The following is an 18434-nucleotide window of genomic DNA, read 5'->3' as shown; positions in this document are numbered from 1 at the left end:
TATCTCCATTATATATGTCACTACCGCTCTCCTTGCTCTTCAAATTCTCTTCATATTTTCTCATCAAATCATAATATTATTATCCTCCAATGGCTTTCGAGGATCCTCGCAGCACTAGCCTCACTCTCAGTTTGTTTTCTCATCTCGAACCGCCTCAGAAACAATATTCTCAGCTCGATCAGCTCACGAATCTCAGTCTAGCCTTGTCTTCCGATGCAAGTAAAGTGCATGCAGTGTTCAAACCCGATATGATTCTGAATCGCCAGGCCTCTTCGATCAGCGTTGTATCATCTGGTTCTTCGGGCGTGAAGAGAACTAGAGATGTGAGCTGGGAAGAAGTGAGAATTAAAAAAGTTAGTCAAATGAAACGGAACGTATCAAGTATGTCTCACTCGGAAGAAGGGGATGATCAGGAGATAGAGGAAGAAGGCGGTGTGAGAAAGAAACTTAGACTTAGTAAACAACAGGCTCTTGTTCTGGAAGACAACTTCAGAGAACACATCACTCTTAATCCTGTAAATTTTCTTAATTTTAGTGATTTTAAATATTTCGCGGAATTATTTTAATCTGTTTCTTTAGAAAGTGAGGATTTAAATAATTTTAACGTTGATTTTCTTTTGAGCAGAAGCAAAAGCAGGCGTTGGCTGAACAGCTCAATCTGAGTGCACGACAAGTGGAAGTATGGTTTCAGAACAGAAGAGCCAGGTTCGATTATATACATTCCTATTACATAGATCATGATTTGCGTAGATCATTTGAATGGTCTGTGTATATCTTACCTTCCCCGTACTAACTACTAACTAGAAATATTCCGAGCATGTTGAGTTTGATTTGATTAAGTACCACATCATCATTCTGGCAAACAAACACAGCGGACAGTATATATTCTACATGCTTGGTTTTATTTAGAATAATATATAAATTATTAAAAGTCGTTTATACGGAGGGGGACCATTATGTAAATTGCAAAGTGGAAAAAAAGTTAAAAAAAATTAGCCAATATTAAATTTGATCCCGTTTTCAGCAATAGTCACCGTATGATGCATTCCGTAAATGAATAATTCAGATACGGATTCATTAATAAAACTCATAATCTGATACCGCTAGATCAAGAGCTCTTTTGGCCTCATAACATAACATTTGTCCAAACTAATTGACAGGACTAAGCTGAAACAAACTGAGGTAGACTGTGAGCTGCTCAAGAAGTTCTGCGAAACATTAACAGACGAAAATCGAAAGCTTCAGAGGGAGGTGCAAGAGCTCAAGGCGCTGAAGCGAGCAGCACCGCCGTATTATAAGGCCCAACTGCCAGCCGCGACGCTTAGGATATGCCCTTCCTGTGAGAAATTAAGAGATCAGCCTGCAATCAGGCATCATCAAGCTTCTTCGAAGCCTCAATTTTCGATAAACAGCACCAAGAAACAATTTTATGGCCTCCTCAGTAATCATTCTTCTGCAGCTTGCTAGCGGTGACCTTAATCTGTTCTTTTTCGTTTAAGAAGTTCCTGAATATGTTAATTTTCATAGCTAGAACAGATATATTGAAACTTGTATGTACTTATAAATCCAATTAAAATAAATCCTTCATTCGATCTCGAATGGTTAAACTGAATACAGAGTTCTTCTGAAGACCCGTGAGTCGGTACAAATTTTTGCACAAAATAACATAATAATTAATATGAGATGTTTTGATTGGTTGTATGTATATATATAAAAATACAGCGCATCTATTCCGATCAAAATTTAATTATGAAATATTTTATATTCAATTTTGGGTGCGTTAAACATATATATATATATATCCTCGTGTTACATCTCGGATATGTAAAACTATACGGTTCCCAGTTGCCAACTACTCGCCCTAATCAACCACAAGTAGATACTGCGACAGATATAAGACATGCACAAACGGGAATGCATTATTCGTTCAAAGACAGACAGAAAAATAACATTATTGAACCCACTGAAGCCTACTTATATAAACATTCCCCGTCATTGTACCAGCATTTACGACATGCATGATGCATGTGCCTGCCCATAATTCTTCGGTCTTCATATTTCATCCCGATCTCGTAATCAGAAATTGAAATGACTCGAAGTCTCGAACTGGGATACTTCATAGCAATATTTTTATTAATTATCTAAAATCAACTTCCTGACTCAGAATAAAATAATTATTTACTTTAAACAATTTTATAAATTAGTCTGTCTCCTCGATTTTTAACTGAACTATTTTTCTCAGCAGTCAGCTCTTACGTTGTTTACTTAATTTACTTAGTAAACATACGAACGTATCTACAAAACATATGTGTTTACCAGTAGTGCTTAAACAAATTTAGTGATGTTTGCCCGGACGTGGTGAAGGCGGCGTGACAGTTGACAGATTTGTTTAAGTACCTAATTAAGTGGTGTTAATATTTGATAGGTGTGTTCCAAGTGGCTAATTCTTTGTTAATTAAGCTAAACACTGGCTTAACTTGATCTCATGATCATCAGGGATTATAAAATGGTGAAAATCTTGACAAATGAAGATAGATTAGTGTTTTTGTTAGCGTCATATGTAGATAGTGTCAAAGGGATTGAGTTTAATACTAAAGTGATTTGAATCATGTCACATTAATCAAGCAAGTATATTGCAGCTAATTTTAAAAATAATTAATTTGAAAAAGTAGGCTGCATTTGTTTATTTTTGATTTGCTGCGTGGTTTGTAGCGAGTAGTTAATGGATCATAAACCGGGTTGAAATTGATATATTATCGGACTGGGCTGGGTTGGGCTGGGCCTGACCAAGTGAATTCTATGTGATTTTATTCTTTTTTAAATGTTACTGAAAGACTTGTTATTACACAGCGCTATGCCGCTACGTGATTCCGTTGCTCATTACATAAATAGATATAATCTATACTATAATATAATAAGCCAACATAGGTTTAATTTGTAGTCGTACAAAATTTTGGTTTGGTCATCTCCTCTATAACTACAAGTCGGTCACATGTAGACTTCTCTTACTCTTACAATATTAAAGAGTTTTATACCGTTCAAATTACAAACACTTGTGATGTAATACAAGATAAAAAAAACTCTACCATTATTCTTTTAAATATAATTTATATATTATTTATATACTATATTATAATTATAATAAACCGATATTGATATAATTCGTAGTCGTCCAAAAAATGTAATTAGTTGGTAAATATAATCTGGTTAAAATCTAATTCATTAATACTAAAATACTAATAAGATGATGTTAAAATTTAAATTATAATTAATAAATTACGAATTCTACACCCGCCCGTGCTTCGCACGGGTTAAAGGCTAGTATAATTAATTATAAATTACTCTCTCTGTTTTTTTTTATATGACGTTTTGACTTTTGGCACACATTTTTAAGTGCTTTGACCGGGCAGTTAAAAATATTATTTTTTGAATTTTCTTTTTCTAAATAAAAATTTTGATTATATACTATTATTCAGAAAAAGAAATTTTAAAAAATAATATTTTTAACTACCCGGTCAAAGCACTTAAAAGTGTGTGCCAAAAGTCAAAGCGTCATATAAAAAAAAACAGAGGGAGTATGTTTGTCAAAGTTCATCGCAAATAATAATAAATAAAAAATAGAACAAACATAAACTGATGTTAATTAATTAATTTTGACACCATTTGCGATTAATAATTATTAATTCAATCGTTTATGAACACTTTTTCTTGCAGCGAGAGTTGATCTGATATTCTCTCTTTATTTATTTATCAAATACACTAGGATACGTATACTTGACCAACGATATATACTTACCAGGCAGTTCAACACTTTTTCGATATTTAATTAAAGATAATTAACAGTTAATAGTGAATTGATTACAACTTTAGAAGAATAGAAGCGACAAGAGTTCAGTGGCCAGTGGGACAACAAAGTTTATACTCTGCAAATTAAGATGCTAATCCACGGTCTAATCATATCTGATCAGAGCTAATAAAGTTACAGTGATTACATCAGAATAGTTCTCAACAATAATTCGGAAAAAAATTAATTACTACAAGATTAGTCTCATAAACAATCATTATAACGTAGAAATTCAGGAATACATTGTTTGATTGCTGTACAATGCAATAAAAAAATAAGATGCAAAACAGCTGATGCACGTATAAATTCGGAGGAATTTAATTATGCTCAGTCTGCTGCCACGAAAATTTCATTAGAGGCATGATTTACACCTTTTTTTCTTATAGTAACAAAGAGAATATATATATATATAGAGGGATAGGATCAAATAAAAACTTTTTTAAGTTACAAATTTACAAACTTTTTTTTATTCTTCTATCGTGTTAATCCTTAGTTATATAAAGTATCCATGTTGAAAATTCTTCAAAAAACATCACAATTTTTAAAAATAACGCATAAATAAATCGCGTTTTAACATATTTATAACTGGGTTCAACATCGGGTGTTGAACACTAATTATCATTGTGTTGAATATATCTAAAAAGATGTTTAAATTATACCTCTGGGGTTTGGGTAGGGTCTAAAAACATAAATATTAGTTATATAACATGTTTACCTTAGTTCTTACATTTAAAAATTGGTTTATGTACTTCTCCACCACTATTTTAATAGATGTTCAACAAAATATGTTAAAAAAATGTTGAACTCAAGTTATATATGTGTTGAAAAAAAAAGTTTGTAAGGGCAGGGTCTAGAAACATAAATATTAGTTATATAACATGTTTACCTTAGTTCTTACATTTAAAAATTGGTTTATTTACTTCTCCACCACTATTTTAATAGATGTTCAACAAAATATGTTAAAAAAATGTTGAACTCAAGTTAGATATGTGTTGAAAAAAAAAGTTTGTAAGTTTGTACCAGAACGCTCCCATTTATATATATATACCCTATATATATATATATATATATAGGGGCTTATTCCACTACAAACCACACTCTCATACAAACCTAAAAACCACTATTTCCACTCCCATTTTTGCTATGAGCACTCCAATCTTTTTATTTTTTATTTTTTTTAATTTTCAGGGGGGCCCACTGATGACATCATCTGCCACGTCAGCACCTGCTGACGTGGCACTGCCACATCAGCTGCCATGTCAGCACTGGGTCAGTCCACTGCTGACGTGGCAGTGCTGACGTGGCAGATGACGTGGCACTGCCACGTCAGCCGTGGGTGTGACCCAGTGCTGACGTGGCAGTGCCACGTCAGCAGTGGGGGACCCCCTGCGCTGACGTGGCGTGGTGACATGGCGGGGTGGAAAGTGTAAGTTTGGGGAAGTTGATGGCAAAGCTAGGGGGGGATATTGTTAGTTTTTAAGAGTTTGGGGGGATATTTATTTAGTTTTGAAATTGGTTTTTAGGTTTTTATGATAAAGTTGGTTTGTATTTGAACAAACCCATATATATATATATATATATATATATATATATATATATATATAACATTTTCCCCTTTTTTATATATAATTTCTATTTACGTGCAATTTGTCTTTTTTATGGGTGTCCTCCTAGGTGCGGATCTCGACACAAAATCTTAGGGACACCAAACAAATTTTTGGAAAACACTTATATATTTTTAAATTTTGGAAGATACTTCTGTAATTTTATAAAACTTAGAATGTTTAAAAAAAATTTAGGAGAGACACGTGTCTACCAATGCATATTCCTAGATCCATCCCTGTCCTCCTCCGGTCACCACTAAAGGGAACCAATCCCCCTCTTTGATAGAATGAAATCTAACTAATTAAAAAATCTCGCACCCTCATCTCTAATTTAAAAAAAATAAAATAAGACAAAACGAGATATCGTAAATATATAAATCAGGCTGGGATCCCACAGCTGACAAATAATTAGATTTGTCATGTGTAAACAGCCATTTTCTTGTGGGTGCCCAAACCCTAAAGTAACAGAAAGGGCCCAGAGATCACATCAAATGAAAGACACCCACTACCTGCTCTGCTCGCTTCTTCATCAGTGATAGCCAGATTTATTGATGTACACTTAAATCCTCCCGCACACTTTGTCAAAAAAAAATAAAAAAATCCTCCCGCACGCAGGAGATTTGTGATGAATACAAAAATAACACGATTAATTAGGTATGAATTTTTTCGTCCGTCCAATTCAATGGTTAGTATTTATTATTTTTTTTTTTTTTGCCAAAGGAATGGTTAGTATTTGAAAGAGAGGATATGATGGATGTATAAAGTATTTTAATTTTTTAATAAAAAATTAAAGTTTTATTTAGTAAAAAAAATTATCTCAAATTATGTGTAAACAATGAAAAAATTATAAACAAATAAGAAGAAATATATATGTTAACACATGTATAAATTCTTTATAACTTGGATAAGTTGCTTAAAAGTAAAAACTATGGATAGATGGAGAGACAGAGATGGCTGTGTAGTGTGTAGTGCGTACTGGTTAAAAATAATTTTGTGGATACATTGGAAACCAGCAAATGACCTGCGTAATCTTCGCGCGACCTGAACCATCCAAACCCCACCACCACATACACCTTTTCCTGTGTATATGTCGTTTACAGGTAAATCCGTGTATCCTCCCTAGGGTTCCCTGAGCTGTCATTCCTTGTTTGCGGGCTTGGCAATTTCTTTTTATGAAAATAGATATTTATTCTCGAAAAAATTTATATTTTTATAATATTAAGTCGTGTCAGGAGAAATTATCTTTTTTAACTGAAAAATAAGTATGACCAAACATACTCATTATATACAAAACTCCCTATAGTAATTGTGAAAAATATAAAATTGACGGTATATTTACGATTTGAAATTTCTTAATACCACTATTACAAGTGCATGACGTGTTCACTTGAATAAAGAACTAATTAAAATTCAAAGCTTTGCATATAACTTTTTTTTTTATAATAAATGATATATATAGCATATTCATTTTATTATAGTACATGAAAAGTATATATGATCTATCTAAATAATTCTCTTTCCGTCCCCCAGTCAATAACACACAATTAGCTTGGTCACGAATTGAAGAAAAAATGTAATTTAATAATAAAAAAAGTTGATAAAATGATAAAACTAATTGATATTTAATATATAAAATGAGTGTAGTGAAAGGAAAATCGTAGATGTAAGTGAATTTTAAATGATAAAACTTTGTCATATAAAATTTGTATAGAATATTTATATGATTATTGAATAGTGTTAATAATTTTTTTTGGAAATTGTTAATAATTTTTGATATATGTAGAATTGAGAAGGAGATTCATAAAAAATATGTATATAAATGAATGGAACACTACAAATTGAAAGCACAATCGGGTTACGTTAAGAAAGAAGTGACCGGGTAATCTTATGTCACAGATAGAAGATAAGATGCGAGTAAAGATATACAGAGATTTGATGATAGTTGATTCGCACCTCTAGCTCTATTCATGATGCGGGGGCATTCGGTTTTCTCTGCTTGATCGACTCTCTTCTCCACCTGTATTTCCATCATTTTTTGAATTTTTTTTAGCTCTATTCGCAATTCAGAATTTCCCGGCTCTCTTCATGATCTGGGTCTCCCCGATTCTCTTACGGACCTCTTAAATTTATTCCTTCACCTGGGCCTTCGGCTAGTGCAGGCTAAGACTTTAGGTCAACTCTCGTAGCACTAACAATGCGGGATGTGACATGTGGAGACATACCTTCATATATTAAACATCGATTTGGTTCTTTTCATAAATTTTTGTGAAATCTGTACTCCTCAAAACATGAAATAAAAATGAATATAGACATATCATAAATATGCATTTACTCCTCAAAACATGAAATAAAAATACACACATTTATCTCGAAGAGCATGAATTAATAAGTTTTTGTTATGCACATTGTTGAAATCGAACCCTGTAGCAACGTGTTCTTGTGATAATTTTAAGATTGACATATTAAAATTTGTCTCTAACATGTGATTCTGTTTTTTAATTTTCACGCAACTGTAATGCAAGTTTAGAGAGAAATCTAAAAAAAACAAACATATAATTTCTCGAAACAATATAATACCTCTTATAAATTTTTCATATTTACACGCGTTCAAAATGTACACAAGTCTCTGGATGCAGTGAGAGACTGTGTATATGTGCTCTGAGCGGGGACTCGTATTGAAAAGGAGTGCCTTTAGAAATGGATGCAGTGATGAAATTAACCAGATGGCTCGTGCAATTTTCTGCTTCATTGCCGGTAAGGCCCTGTATAATGTGTAAAATAAAAATCTCTCTGTTCTCGATAGTTTACGTGTATTGTTTGTACGTATTTTAAGAATTTTATAAAATATAATTTCATAATTTATTTTATTTTTTCGTTTTTGAAGTAAAGTTTAAACATTAAATTTTTATTCTGAGAAAATAATTTTAAAAAATATATTATGCAATCATTTTTAAATGAGTGTCAAAAAATTGAAGAGTTGAAGTTAGTTATCAATATTTCCCACCCATTTTTTCACACTTTCCTTTTTGGAGTGTCTCACTCAATTCTTTACATTTCAAAACTTACCAAAAATAGTCAATGGGTCCCGCCACTTCTTCACTTTTCTTTCCTTTTCACACTACTTTTACTCCACTATCTTCTTTTTATACATTAAAAATCAATGGGTCCCACCATTTTATCCACTTTTCTTCCTCTTTTCTACTACTTTATACATATTTCTTAACCTCCGTGCCCAACCCATTTGATAAGAAATGGGTGGGACGGAGGGAGTATATGACAACAAAACAGTAGTACTCTATTTATTTAACTGTCACAGGTCACTTCATGTCTCAAGCAAATTTAGAGCAAGTCCAAGAGTGTCCTAGTTCAAGCCCCAAATATAATATAAAATATCATGTCTTAGTAATTTAGGACATACTTTAGTAATTTGAACTCCAACAATGTGCCTTATTCTCACAATAAGTCTAATATTTTATTATTAAAAACACTCTTTCATCATTAAGCATAATATAAAAGTAGAGAGAGAAGAGAGTGTTGATGAGAATATATAATAAAATATACAATAGGGCAAGGAGAGATGTGCCTCAAAAGTAAGGCTTGGGAGGTTGTCCTAGTGATATAGGGCATCACTAGAACATTGTTGGATCAAGTTTTTTCATCAATCGCCCTAAATTATAACTTAGGACATGAGATAGGGCATATGTTGGACTTGCTTTTAATGGTGTTGTGAAATGATAACTGCTACAGTGATGCTACTACTCATACCATGACATTTCTCAGCTCCGCTACACCGACTCTCAGGCCCTTTTTAGCGGTGTGTATATATGAATTTTATCGTAAAAATACTTAACTATGATCTATGAACTTATTTAAGTTTATAAAAAATTATATATATGTTTATATATATTGTAGTCCTATGTTTTACCCGTAAATCTCATTTTACCGCCCGGTTCTCCTATTCTTCTCCTTATTGCTCATAGGAAAATATTGAAATTAAGCAGTATTATGAAAAAGTAGATCAGAGAAGTAATTGTAGTGCCCAACTCATAATTTTAAACAAACATAAATTTACTAATTGAAAAATGTTATTTATTGGTTGGCACTTTCGTGTATAAACAATAATAATTTAAAATGACAGAGGGTGTATGAGTTGATTATAAATATGATTTGTAAGTTATTTTATAATACAATTTATAATTTTTTTAATATTTGAATAATTTTATATAAAATGTTTGATAATTTTAAGAAGTTGAGTTTCATTTAAAAGGAAAATAGTAAACATATAGAAATAGTAGAAATATTAGTTTTTCAAAGGAGAATTGATTTTTCTTTTATTTTTCCCGCAAATAATTAAAAAAAGAAAAGCCACTTTTTATTAAAAGATGCACAGTTTTTAAATACACAAACTTTTATTTGAACCATTATGTCATGGATAATGTTATATATCCTAAATCTTGTCTATTTTTTTTTGTGCTAACTACAATTTAGGAAAGATAAATTGAAAATAATTTTTTGATAGCTAACATCCTCCTTATATGATTGTATTGTTAGATTAAAATATATTCTATTTTCTATAGTTCGGTGAACTTAATAATGATATATATAAAACATTTAATAACTTGAACAAAAAATTTATTTAAATACAAATATTTTAAATTGTATAAATTTTATATTCTACTAATATCATTCATATACTATCATAATGGTAGCACTCTCTCTGTTCCAACAAATTCTTTACGATTTTTTTTGACACATGTTTTGAGGTTATAGTTTCATAATATTATTTTTTTCCAGAATAAAATTTTGACGTTTAAATTTTTATTAAAAAAAATTTAAAAAATGTTATGAAATTATATTTTATAAGAAAGTTAAAATGTATACAAATAGTGAACATAAATAAACTACCAGGAGGAGCGACTAAATTACTCCCCTATTCAGCCAATTGTTTACGTTTGATTCGAGCATGGAAGTTAATAAATATATATAAAGTAGTGGAAAAGAGAGAAAAGTGGGTGAAATAGTGAGACTAATTGATTTTCAATGAATAAAAATGAAATGATAGAATAAAATAAGTGTGAAAATTGAGAAAAAAAAATGAGCAGATAGTGGGGTAAATATTGAAAGATAAAGAATAGGGGGAGAAAAGAGCATAGTATGAGGATAAGGTGGAGTATAATTTATTCCTTGAGGTTGCGCTTTCCGGCAGAAATTGGTGAGTGTAGGTTGAGCTTGTGCACCGGAAGCAAAGAGATAAATACAAAAGGAAAATTAATGTACTCAGCAACAGTGGTCCGTGGGAGGACAGGGACTGGGACTGTCACTTTATTACTCTATGTGACAGTGACAGACTGACAGTAGAGGGAGCGCGGGTATCGCGGGGGATTAGGGGCAGTGGGACCCGATGTCCACTCTTGTTTGTCTTAAAATTTAAATAATCATGTATACGGGTTCGTCTGTCAGGCATGGGAATAAATTCATTTGCTTCGACTAAATTCTTGAAGTACCCGGAAGAGGAAGGTAATTTTTGAAGTATTACTCTATTAACTAAGAAAAAAATAGTTTATCCGTCACCGAATTGTAGATTGTATATGGTTTAGGTCCCAAAATTCTTATAAACGATCAACTCGAATGATTAAATCCAAGTAATTTTGTAGACCTTAATTAGTATATTGGTTCAGGATCTTTTGTAATCTTTTCCCGTCTATGAAGTCCCTTTGCCTTAAAAAAAAAGGTGATTAGTTTGATAATTATAACAAGAGTTAATTACACTTTTAATCCCTAGGTTTGCTCCAAACGCAGTTTGGTATCTAAATTTTTAAAAGTGATAATATGCATCCTACATTTAACATTCTATTCAAGTTGTAATCCCTGATCACTATTCCGTCCAAATCTGCCGTTAACTTTAACTATTTGAGAGATAACAATGTCTATTTTAGTTCCTATCAGCTATTTTACCCCTGTGACCACTCAAAGTTTATGTATTTTATTTTGAAATTATTTATGAACACACACAACGATGTAAAAAAATCAAAATAATTTTTAAAATATGTATATAAAGTTACATCTATGTAAAAAAATTAAATTTTCAGATTCTAAATCTAGATATATATTTTAAAAATTATTTTAAAAGAATATCCTCCAAAAATCACAGGTGCTAGATTACAATTTACAAATATGTTTTAAAAGAAAAGAGAAAAAAAGGTGTGGTTTGAATTGTTTGAACTAAAAATCCAATGAGTGCACATAAAATTGAGAGGAGAGATCGGGAAAGATGCATCTGCACGTGGATTAACTGAAAAACGGGTTAAATGAATCAAGAAACGGGCGGAAATGAGAGAGTGTTGTCTCATGTCTGTCCATCAATCATCTCTATTTCTTTCCAACACACTGTTTATTGTTTACCGTTGAATTTTGTACTCGTTTCTTTCCTTGTTTCTCTGGAACCTCTGCATCACTTCTTTCAACTTTCACTTCTTGCCTTTACTCAAATCGTCGCTCTCTACGTATGTTAGGAGTATGTATAATGTATTTATACGAATGCATTGCTCCTTCCGTCCCGATAAGTCGTAAGTATACCGTTTAATTTGTACGTACATTTTGTAAAATATAATTTTATATTTTTTTTATTTATTCTGTTTTGAATAAAAATTTAAATATCAAACTATTATTCAGAAAAATATAAATTAAGAACATACTATGAAGCTATATTTAAAAAAGGTTGAAAAAATGTTAAAAAATGACGTATAAGACGGAGGAGTATTATTAACGTCATCGTATCACTGCTCTCACCAATAATTTTTAATTAATAAAAATCCCTAGTGAATAAGACAAGTAAAACGAAGTCGAACATGATAAAATCTTTGACATTTAGCAATCCAATACTGAAACGAATATTTTAATTAGAAGGTAAACATATTCTATTACAAAAACATTTTGTGTACTAATATATAAAATGTTTAGTTAAATAAATCACAATATCAAGAGAAATTTGTAAAAATATTTTATATTTTGAATTTTTTCAAGAATATCGTTAAAATTGCATATATGATTACAATATTAGTTGAAAATAGTTGATTTTTAGTTACAACAGTCTCGAAATTGTAATTGAGATTGCATATTTTATTGAACTTTATTTTTAGAAAACATATTGGCAACTTGAACATTTTTTTGAGAATAAAAACAAATACTAATTATGTAAATTATATTTAAGTAAATCATTTATTTGATAATATAAATAATTAAATACGATAAATAAATTTCCTTACTACATGAAAATGTGGGTTGAATAATAAATTCTATGTATTATATGAATTCGTCCTAATCAGATATTTAGTTAAGGAATCATTAATATTGTAACATAATAATCAAATTTATAACATAAAAGAGATTAGATTATTCAAGCTAGTTTGACATAAATAACAAGCTAACATATTTGAAAGGATATTTAATATTTAAAATACATTTTTTAAAATTTTGAACTCTAATTTTAAAACTGATTTGAGATAAATTATTATCATATTTAGATATAAGGTTTTTTAAGGCACCGGTGAGTAATTTTTTTTTTGACAGAGAGTAATTTCAAATTCGCTGGTGCATTTATGCGTAGTTAATTATTCGACATCCATCTGCTGTGAGAGCAAACAAAAAGATAGAAAGTCCAACAATCCACCTGGTAAACACTACACACTCTTTTTACCTTGTCATAAAAATTCATCAAACAATCTGCATCTTGCTTTTAATATACATTGCTCCTGTTCCACCTAGTCCTAGTTACAAATTATTCATATCCACACAATTCTCTTTGCACTTTGCATTTCTTTATTCTTTTCTCTCTCCACCGTAGACCCACCTTTTTCCGTCGGAAAACCGGCCGGAAACTCCCCTCCTCACCTTTCTCAATGAAACCCTACTAATATTAATTTTTAATAGGGTTTTATTTTTGTTTTTGATTTTTTTTTTCTCTTTGTTTTATATAAAATGGAAGATTATAGTAATCATTTAGAAGAAAATAACAGCAAGAATAGTAGTGGTCATAATAATAATAGAAGTAGTAGTTTTTTGTACGGAAGCAATAGCTCTCATCCGGGGATGAGCCGAGGGTTTCATAATCTGCCACTGGCATCAAACGACGTCGGTGAGTCGAATAGGTTTCATAATCCGGTTGTTAAAATGGAAGCTGGGAGTAATAATTCTGCGAGGCACAAGTTTCGTTACAACAACTATTATCAGGATAATATTGATCATCAAAGCTCGAATGAAGCTGTGGCGGCTGAGGCTATTAAAGCCAAGATCATAGCTCATCCTCAGTACTCTAGCCTTCTCCAAGCTTACATGGATTGCCAAAAGGTGTATATTTTGTGTGTGTGTGTGTGTGTCTATGCATCAATCATTCAATCTCTGAACCCGAACTCTGATATCGTGTTAAGTTATAATTGCATAGAGTTTTCAACTTGTGATTTTTAATCAAAATCTAGACATATCTGAATGCCTTGACTGTTTAACCTGAGTTCTGATATCATGTCGATTTATCATCGTCTTAATTTAAGATCTTATGTTTTGTCTTAACATATTTTAATTTATATTCAAAACATAGATTTATGTATTTTTGCATTAAAATTAGGTCGGAGCACCCGCAGAAGTGGTAGCTCGGCTCGGTGCGATTCGGCATGAGTTCGAGGTGGGGCAGCAGCAAGCTTCAGCGAGTTGTGGAGAAACTTGCAAGGATCCAGAACTTGATCAATTTATGGTGTTGTTTACTTTTTCTTAAATTATCGCATCAATTAGAGGTTTTCATTTTTGTTTATTTAGATTCGATGTAATCGAAAAGTACTGCGAATTTTGTGAAAACAGGAGGCTTATTACCACATGCTTGTCAAGTACCGCGAGGAGATAAGCAGGCCATTACAAGAAGCTACGGACTTCATGCAAAGGATAGAGACTCAGCTCAATATGCTCACCACCGCTCCCCGCCAGATCCTCAACTCCGGTACATTTCCGAAACCCTAATCATGAGTCTGCCGATAAAGAGACATGATTTGTTTGTGTAATGCATAATTAACAACACTTAACAATACTAATGAATAAACAAATAATAAACCACTCTTTTACTGGAGCTAATCTCACTGATTGCCTCTTTAATCAAATAATCGAACTGACACACTCATTCCTTAATAGGGTTTTGTTCCCCTATTAGTAAATCCAAACACTAATCTTGTCAGCCTACTTTATCAAACATAGTCGGTAACAAGTGATTATTGTCAATAAATTTTTCACGTTTTTTATAGTGTATTATGTTTTTTTAACTATAGTCTATAAGTACGAATATCAAGGTATGTAGATGTGTATGCCTTGAGATATTGAAGGGTAGTGTTATTTTAATTGGTTTCTTACATTCCCGAGTAGGCTACTGCACAGTTTTTGTTGGTACCGTGGAGTAAGTGTCTGTCTTTTATCTTTATGCCTTGGAAAATTGAAGACCATGCTATTTCAAATCAGACCTAGCCCATGTAGCCTGTACAATGTTTCCTGCCTTTTTTCTTATTTATAAGTAAGAGTTTAATTTACATTTTTATACAATTATGTGAAGTGTCAATTGTATCTACTTTGTGTCTTTTCAGTTTTCACCAATTATTACGGTACTATATTGCTACTAATTTATGCATGTAAAATGTATCTAGATCTATTTTCTAGCTATCAATTTATTGTGTTGGCATTCATTGAAGAGGTGAGAAATTTGTCTGTTATTGTTTGGAGATTCGGGTAGAAATATTGCTTGTGTAGTTTTATGTTCTAGAAATTAGTAATTAAGCTGATATTTTGTTAAACAAGTAATTAGTGGATCCGAATAAAAAACTGAATCATAAAGAATATCTGAGCAGCGACCAGGTGGATCCTGGCGCAACATTTTGTCAATAACTACATAAAAATTATCTTAAGATTTTAATCCATGTCAACTTCTTGTCAATGACTCCTTAACATATGTAAGATGATTCTAGTGCCAGATATCAAATCATAGGTCACAAACTTGTACAAAAGCCTCTGAAACAGCTATTTATTTGATTGCACATGGAGTACGACAGTGCCTTGTAGGATTCTGATTAGCTCAAGAAACAGACTTAAAACATGGTAAATGAGAGCTGCCGAGAAGATCTGATGGAAGTCTGAATGTATTATGTAGGAACTTGGCAGATACCGAGAACTTTGTGGTATATACATTATGATATATGTAAGGGCTACATACTCATAGTTAAGTTTAGTAAATATATGTGCTTAAGAATCCTTCAAGGGCTGAACGCGAGGATTATAGTTAATTTTATCATAACCACGCCACATAATTATTTTTAGAATGCCATCTGAACATTTTTAAATGTCAGTGCTTTTTTGACTCTTTAAAGTTTAAACATAGTTCACAGAATGAGCTGCACTAAAGCACTTGCTCTGGTACAGTACGTCACTACTATTTTTTGGACGGAGTTAAGTTAGTCTTTACGGATGAAGTTCACTGTAACTTGGAGAGTCCTGAGTCTTGTTAGTCGTGGAGACCCCTATATTTGCGATGAGAATAGTGTTAGACAATTGCTTTTAATAATTTCTTTGATTTGAGATGAAAAGGGCCACTTGATGACATTATCACTACTAGATTTTTGCTTTCTCAATGTACTTCAACAACTCAGCTTACCCTTACCTTGTACTATATACCTTTTAATGGCTGATTTGTTCACCAAGTTGAATTGTGACTTTTTACTGAATTGATTTCTTACTATAATTACCAAGTTGGATTATGAATATCCTCTAGTTCTTCAATAATCTGGGTGTGCTCGAGTTGTATGGTTTCTTGCAATGCATAGTTATGATGACTGGATAGCCTAACAGAGATCTTTTTAAAACATATTGCTAGATTTTAAGGGAAAATGAAAAGTAAAATGCATCTTCACCTTGGTATGCAGATACTTACAGTTTCTAGCCCAACGAGTTTTAATGGATGTTGCTATGTAGGAAGTCTATTCATGTATCTTTTAGCTTTTTACCGAAACTTTATAAACTCATCTTGGTTTTTCAAAGTTGAGGTCAGCTAGTTTTTGTGATTTCACGAGCATTTTCATAATTTACTTATATTGCCATCTCACTTTTCTTGAACATTCTTGGAAACATATATAGTCTTTGCTCTCTGGTGCTTCTCAGTTCTCACCCTGATCTTTATCATACTTATGAGGAAGTTATTCAAGAATAGGTTACCTGATCTAACAAATATCATATGTTACAAGCTCCAAGAAAAGGGAAAGCCTGATCTTGATTATCGTGAATACTATGGCTTGTGCGTTAATGTATTCTTAATTGCGAATCAGTGCACAAATTTATCTAACACTTTTTTATGGCATGCAAATGGGAGGTAAAGGTTCACAATTTTATATACATAAACCTGAAGCTTAATCTGATTTGGAATTTTAAGTACCTAACATAGTAAAGTGATAAAGTTTCTTGCCACCCATTGTTAAGTAATTATGTAGCATGTCACTGTTCATGTCATTTCAGAGCTAATTTACATGATTATATGAACTGGAGTTGCATTTCCAGGTTATTTTTCACAAGATGTGAGTCTTGTGTCTGTAATTAAGGTGGTTACCCCGGCCTCCTGCATCTATTGTTATGACTGGTGTCAAAGCATTTTCGTAAATTTGTAGTGGACGTATATTTTTACCTAGAAAATTTGTTGGTTTAAAACTAAATTAAGATGCTTCTTGTTGTCAAATCAAAGTTTATATGCTGCTTGTTCGTAAAATATCTACACCTCAAACATGTAACTTGAAGGGCAAATTATCTCAGTCTGTTGCCCTTATATGCTATATAGAAGATTTGCAATAAAGTGATGACTATTCTTTTGTTTTCTAATATCTCTCAATTGTATGACTAACTAGATGAGAAATGTGAGGGAATCGGTTCATCTGAAGAGGATCAAGACAATAGTGGTGGTGAGACAGATCTTCCTGAAATTGATCCACGTGCTGAAGATAGGGAGCTGAAGAATCACCTATTGAGGAAATATAGTGGTTACCTTAGTAGTCTCAAGCAAGAACTGTCCAAGAAAAAAAAGAAAGGAAAGCTGCCAAAAGATGCTCGCCAGAAGTTACTTAGTTGGTGGGACTTGCACTACAAATGGCCATATCCTTCTGTACGTAAATTCTCCATTCACAGCTGCATTCTTATGTATATTCCGAAAAATGAAATTCATAGTTGTATCACTCCAGATACGTACATAATCAAATGGAATGTGTTTATGACACAGGAAACGGAGAAAGTGGCATTAGCAGAATCGACGGGCTTGGACCAGAAGCAGATCAATAATTGGTTCATCAACCAGAGAAAACGACACTGGAAACCTTCGGAAGATATGCAATTTATGGTGATGGATGGAATTCATTCACAAAATGCAGCTCTATACATGGAAGGGCACTATGTTGGTGAAGGTCCTTATCGATTGGGACCATGAACAATTAAGAAGCCGGCTCCAGTCCTCTGGACAACAATGATTTTTAGTTGTGCCATGTACCTATTTATACATATTGTGTTTATAGATACCGTACCATCGTGAGACTGCTATATATTTATTTGGTTACATGAGAAGCGTCTATTTCAAAATGAAACTTAGTTTGTGCCATTGTCTTTTGAAGAACTTGCAGTGGATTTAGGCCTGTGTATATTACCTGTACTGCTGGCTGCTTTGGAAGGAACTACTGGTCTCCAGCACTGTGTATTTGTTCAAGGCTTCAAGCCAATTGTAAGTTTTAACGATAAGCTAAGTAAATTATAAAACCGAGTGTTTATCTATATTTGCAAGCCGTTTGTATTCGTTGCTTGCATATTTCATAGCTACTCTATTACTCCCTCCGTCCCTTTTTAGTTATCACTTTTTGTGTTTGTGCCAGTCAAATTCACCAAAGTTTGACTGAAATTTATTAATATTTTACCAAGTGAAAAAATAAAAAAAA

At 32.2% G+C, this 18434-nt stretch overlaps 2 protein-coding genes across 2 annotated transcripts; both read left to right on the top strand.

The window, feature by feature from the left end:
- LOC108217872 (homeobox-leucine zipper protein HAT22) lies at positions 1 to 1612 on the top strand. Its single transcript, XM_017390764.2, has 3 exons — positions 1 to 515; positions 626 to 705; positions 1161 to 1612. The coding sequence occupies exons 1-3, from the start codon at positions 90 to 92 to the stop codon at positions 1465 to 1467; spliced, it is 813 nt and encodes a 270-aa protein (XP_017246253.1). The 5' UTR covers positions 1 to 89; the 3' UTR covers positions 1468 to 1612.
- An 11510-nt stretch (positions 1613 to 13122) lies between these two features.
- On the top strand, positions 13123 to 18273 carry LOC108219310 (homeotic protein knotted-1). Its single transcript, XM_017392678.2, has 5 exons — positions 13123 to 13794; positions 14069 to 14194; positions 14299 to 14434; positions 17364 to 17617; positions 17732 to 18273. Exons 1-5 carry the CDS (start codon positions 13426 to 13428, stop codon positions 17933 to 17935), a joined length of 1089 nt encoding a protein of 362 aa, XP_017248167.1. The 5' UTR covers positions 13123 to 13425; the 3' UTR covers positions 17936 to 18273.
- The last annotated feature ends 161 nt before the right edge of the window (positions 18274 to 18434 follow it).

Source organism: Daucus carota, chromosome 4 (assembly GCF_001625215.2).
Source record: "Daucus carota subsp. sativus chromosome 4, DH1 v3.0, whole genome shotgun sequence".
Classification (NCBI taxonomy): Eukaryota; Viridiplantae; Streptophyta; class Magnoliopsida; order Apiales; family Apiaceae; genus Daucus; species Daucus carota.
Note: the sequence above shows the minus strand (reverse complement) of the source record. Positions and strands in the feature narration are given on the sequence as shown.

Bases quoted from the DNA above. Each gene is read 5' to 3' on its own strand.
- LOC108217872 (XM_017390764.2), top strand. From the start codon at position 90: ATGGCTTTCGAGGATCCTCGCAGCACTAGCCTCACTCTCAGTTTGTTT. The intron at 516-625 runs GTAAATTTTCTT...TCTTTTGAGCAG, and splicing joins AACACATCACTCTTAATCCT to AAGCAAAAGCAGGCGTTGGC. The intron at 706-1,160 runs GTTCGATTATAT...ACTAATTGACAG, and splicing joins TTTCAGAACAGAAGAGCCAG to GACTAAGCTGAAACAAACTG.
- LOC108219310 (XM_017392678.2), top strand. From the start codon at position 13,426: ATGGAAGATTATAGTAATCATTTAGAAGAAAATAACAGCAAGAATAGT. The intron at 13,795-14,068 runs GTGTATATTTTG...CATTAAAATTAG, and splicing joins CTTACATGGATTGCCAAAAG to GTCGGAGCACCCGCAGAAGT. The intron at 14,195-14,298 runs GTGTTGTTTACT...TTGTGAAAACAG, and splicing joins CAGAACTTGATCAATTTATG to GAGGCTTATTACCACATGCT.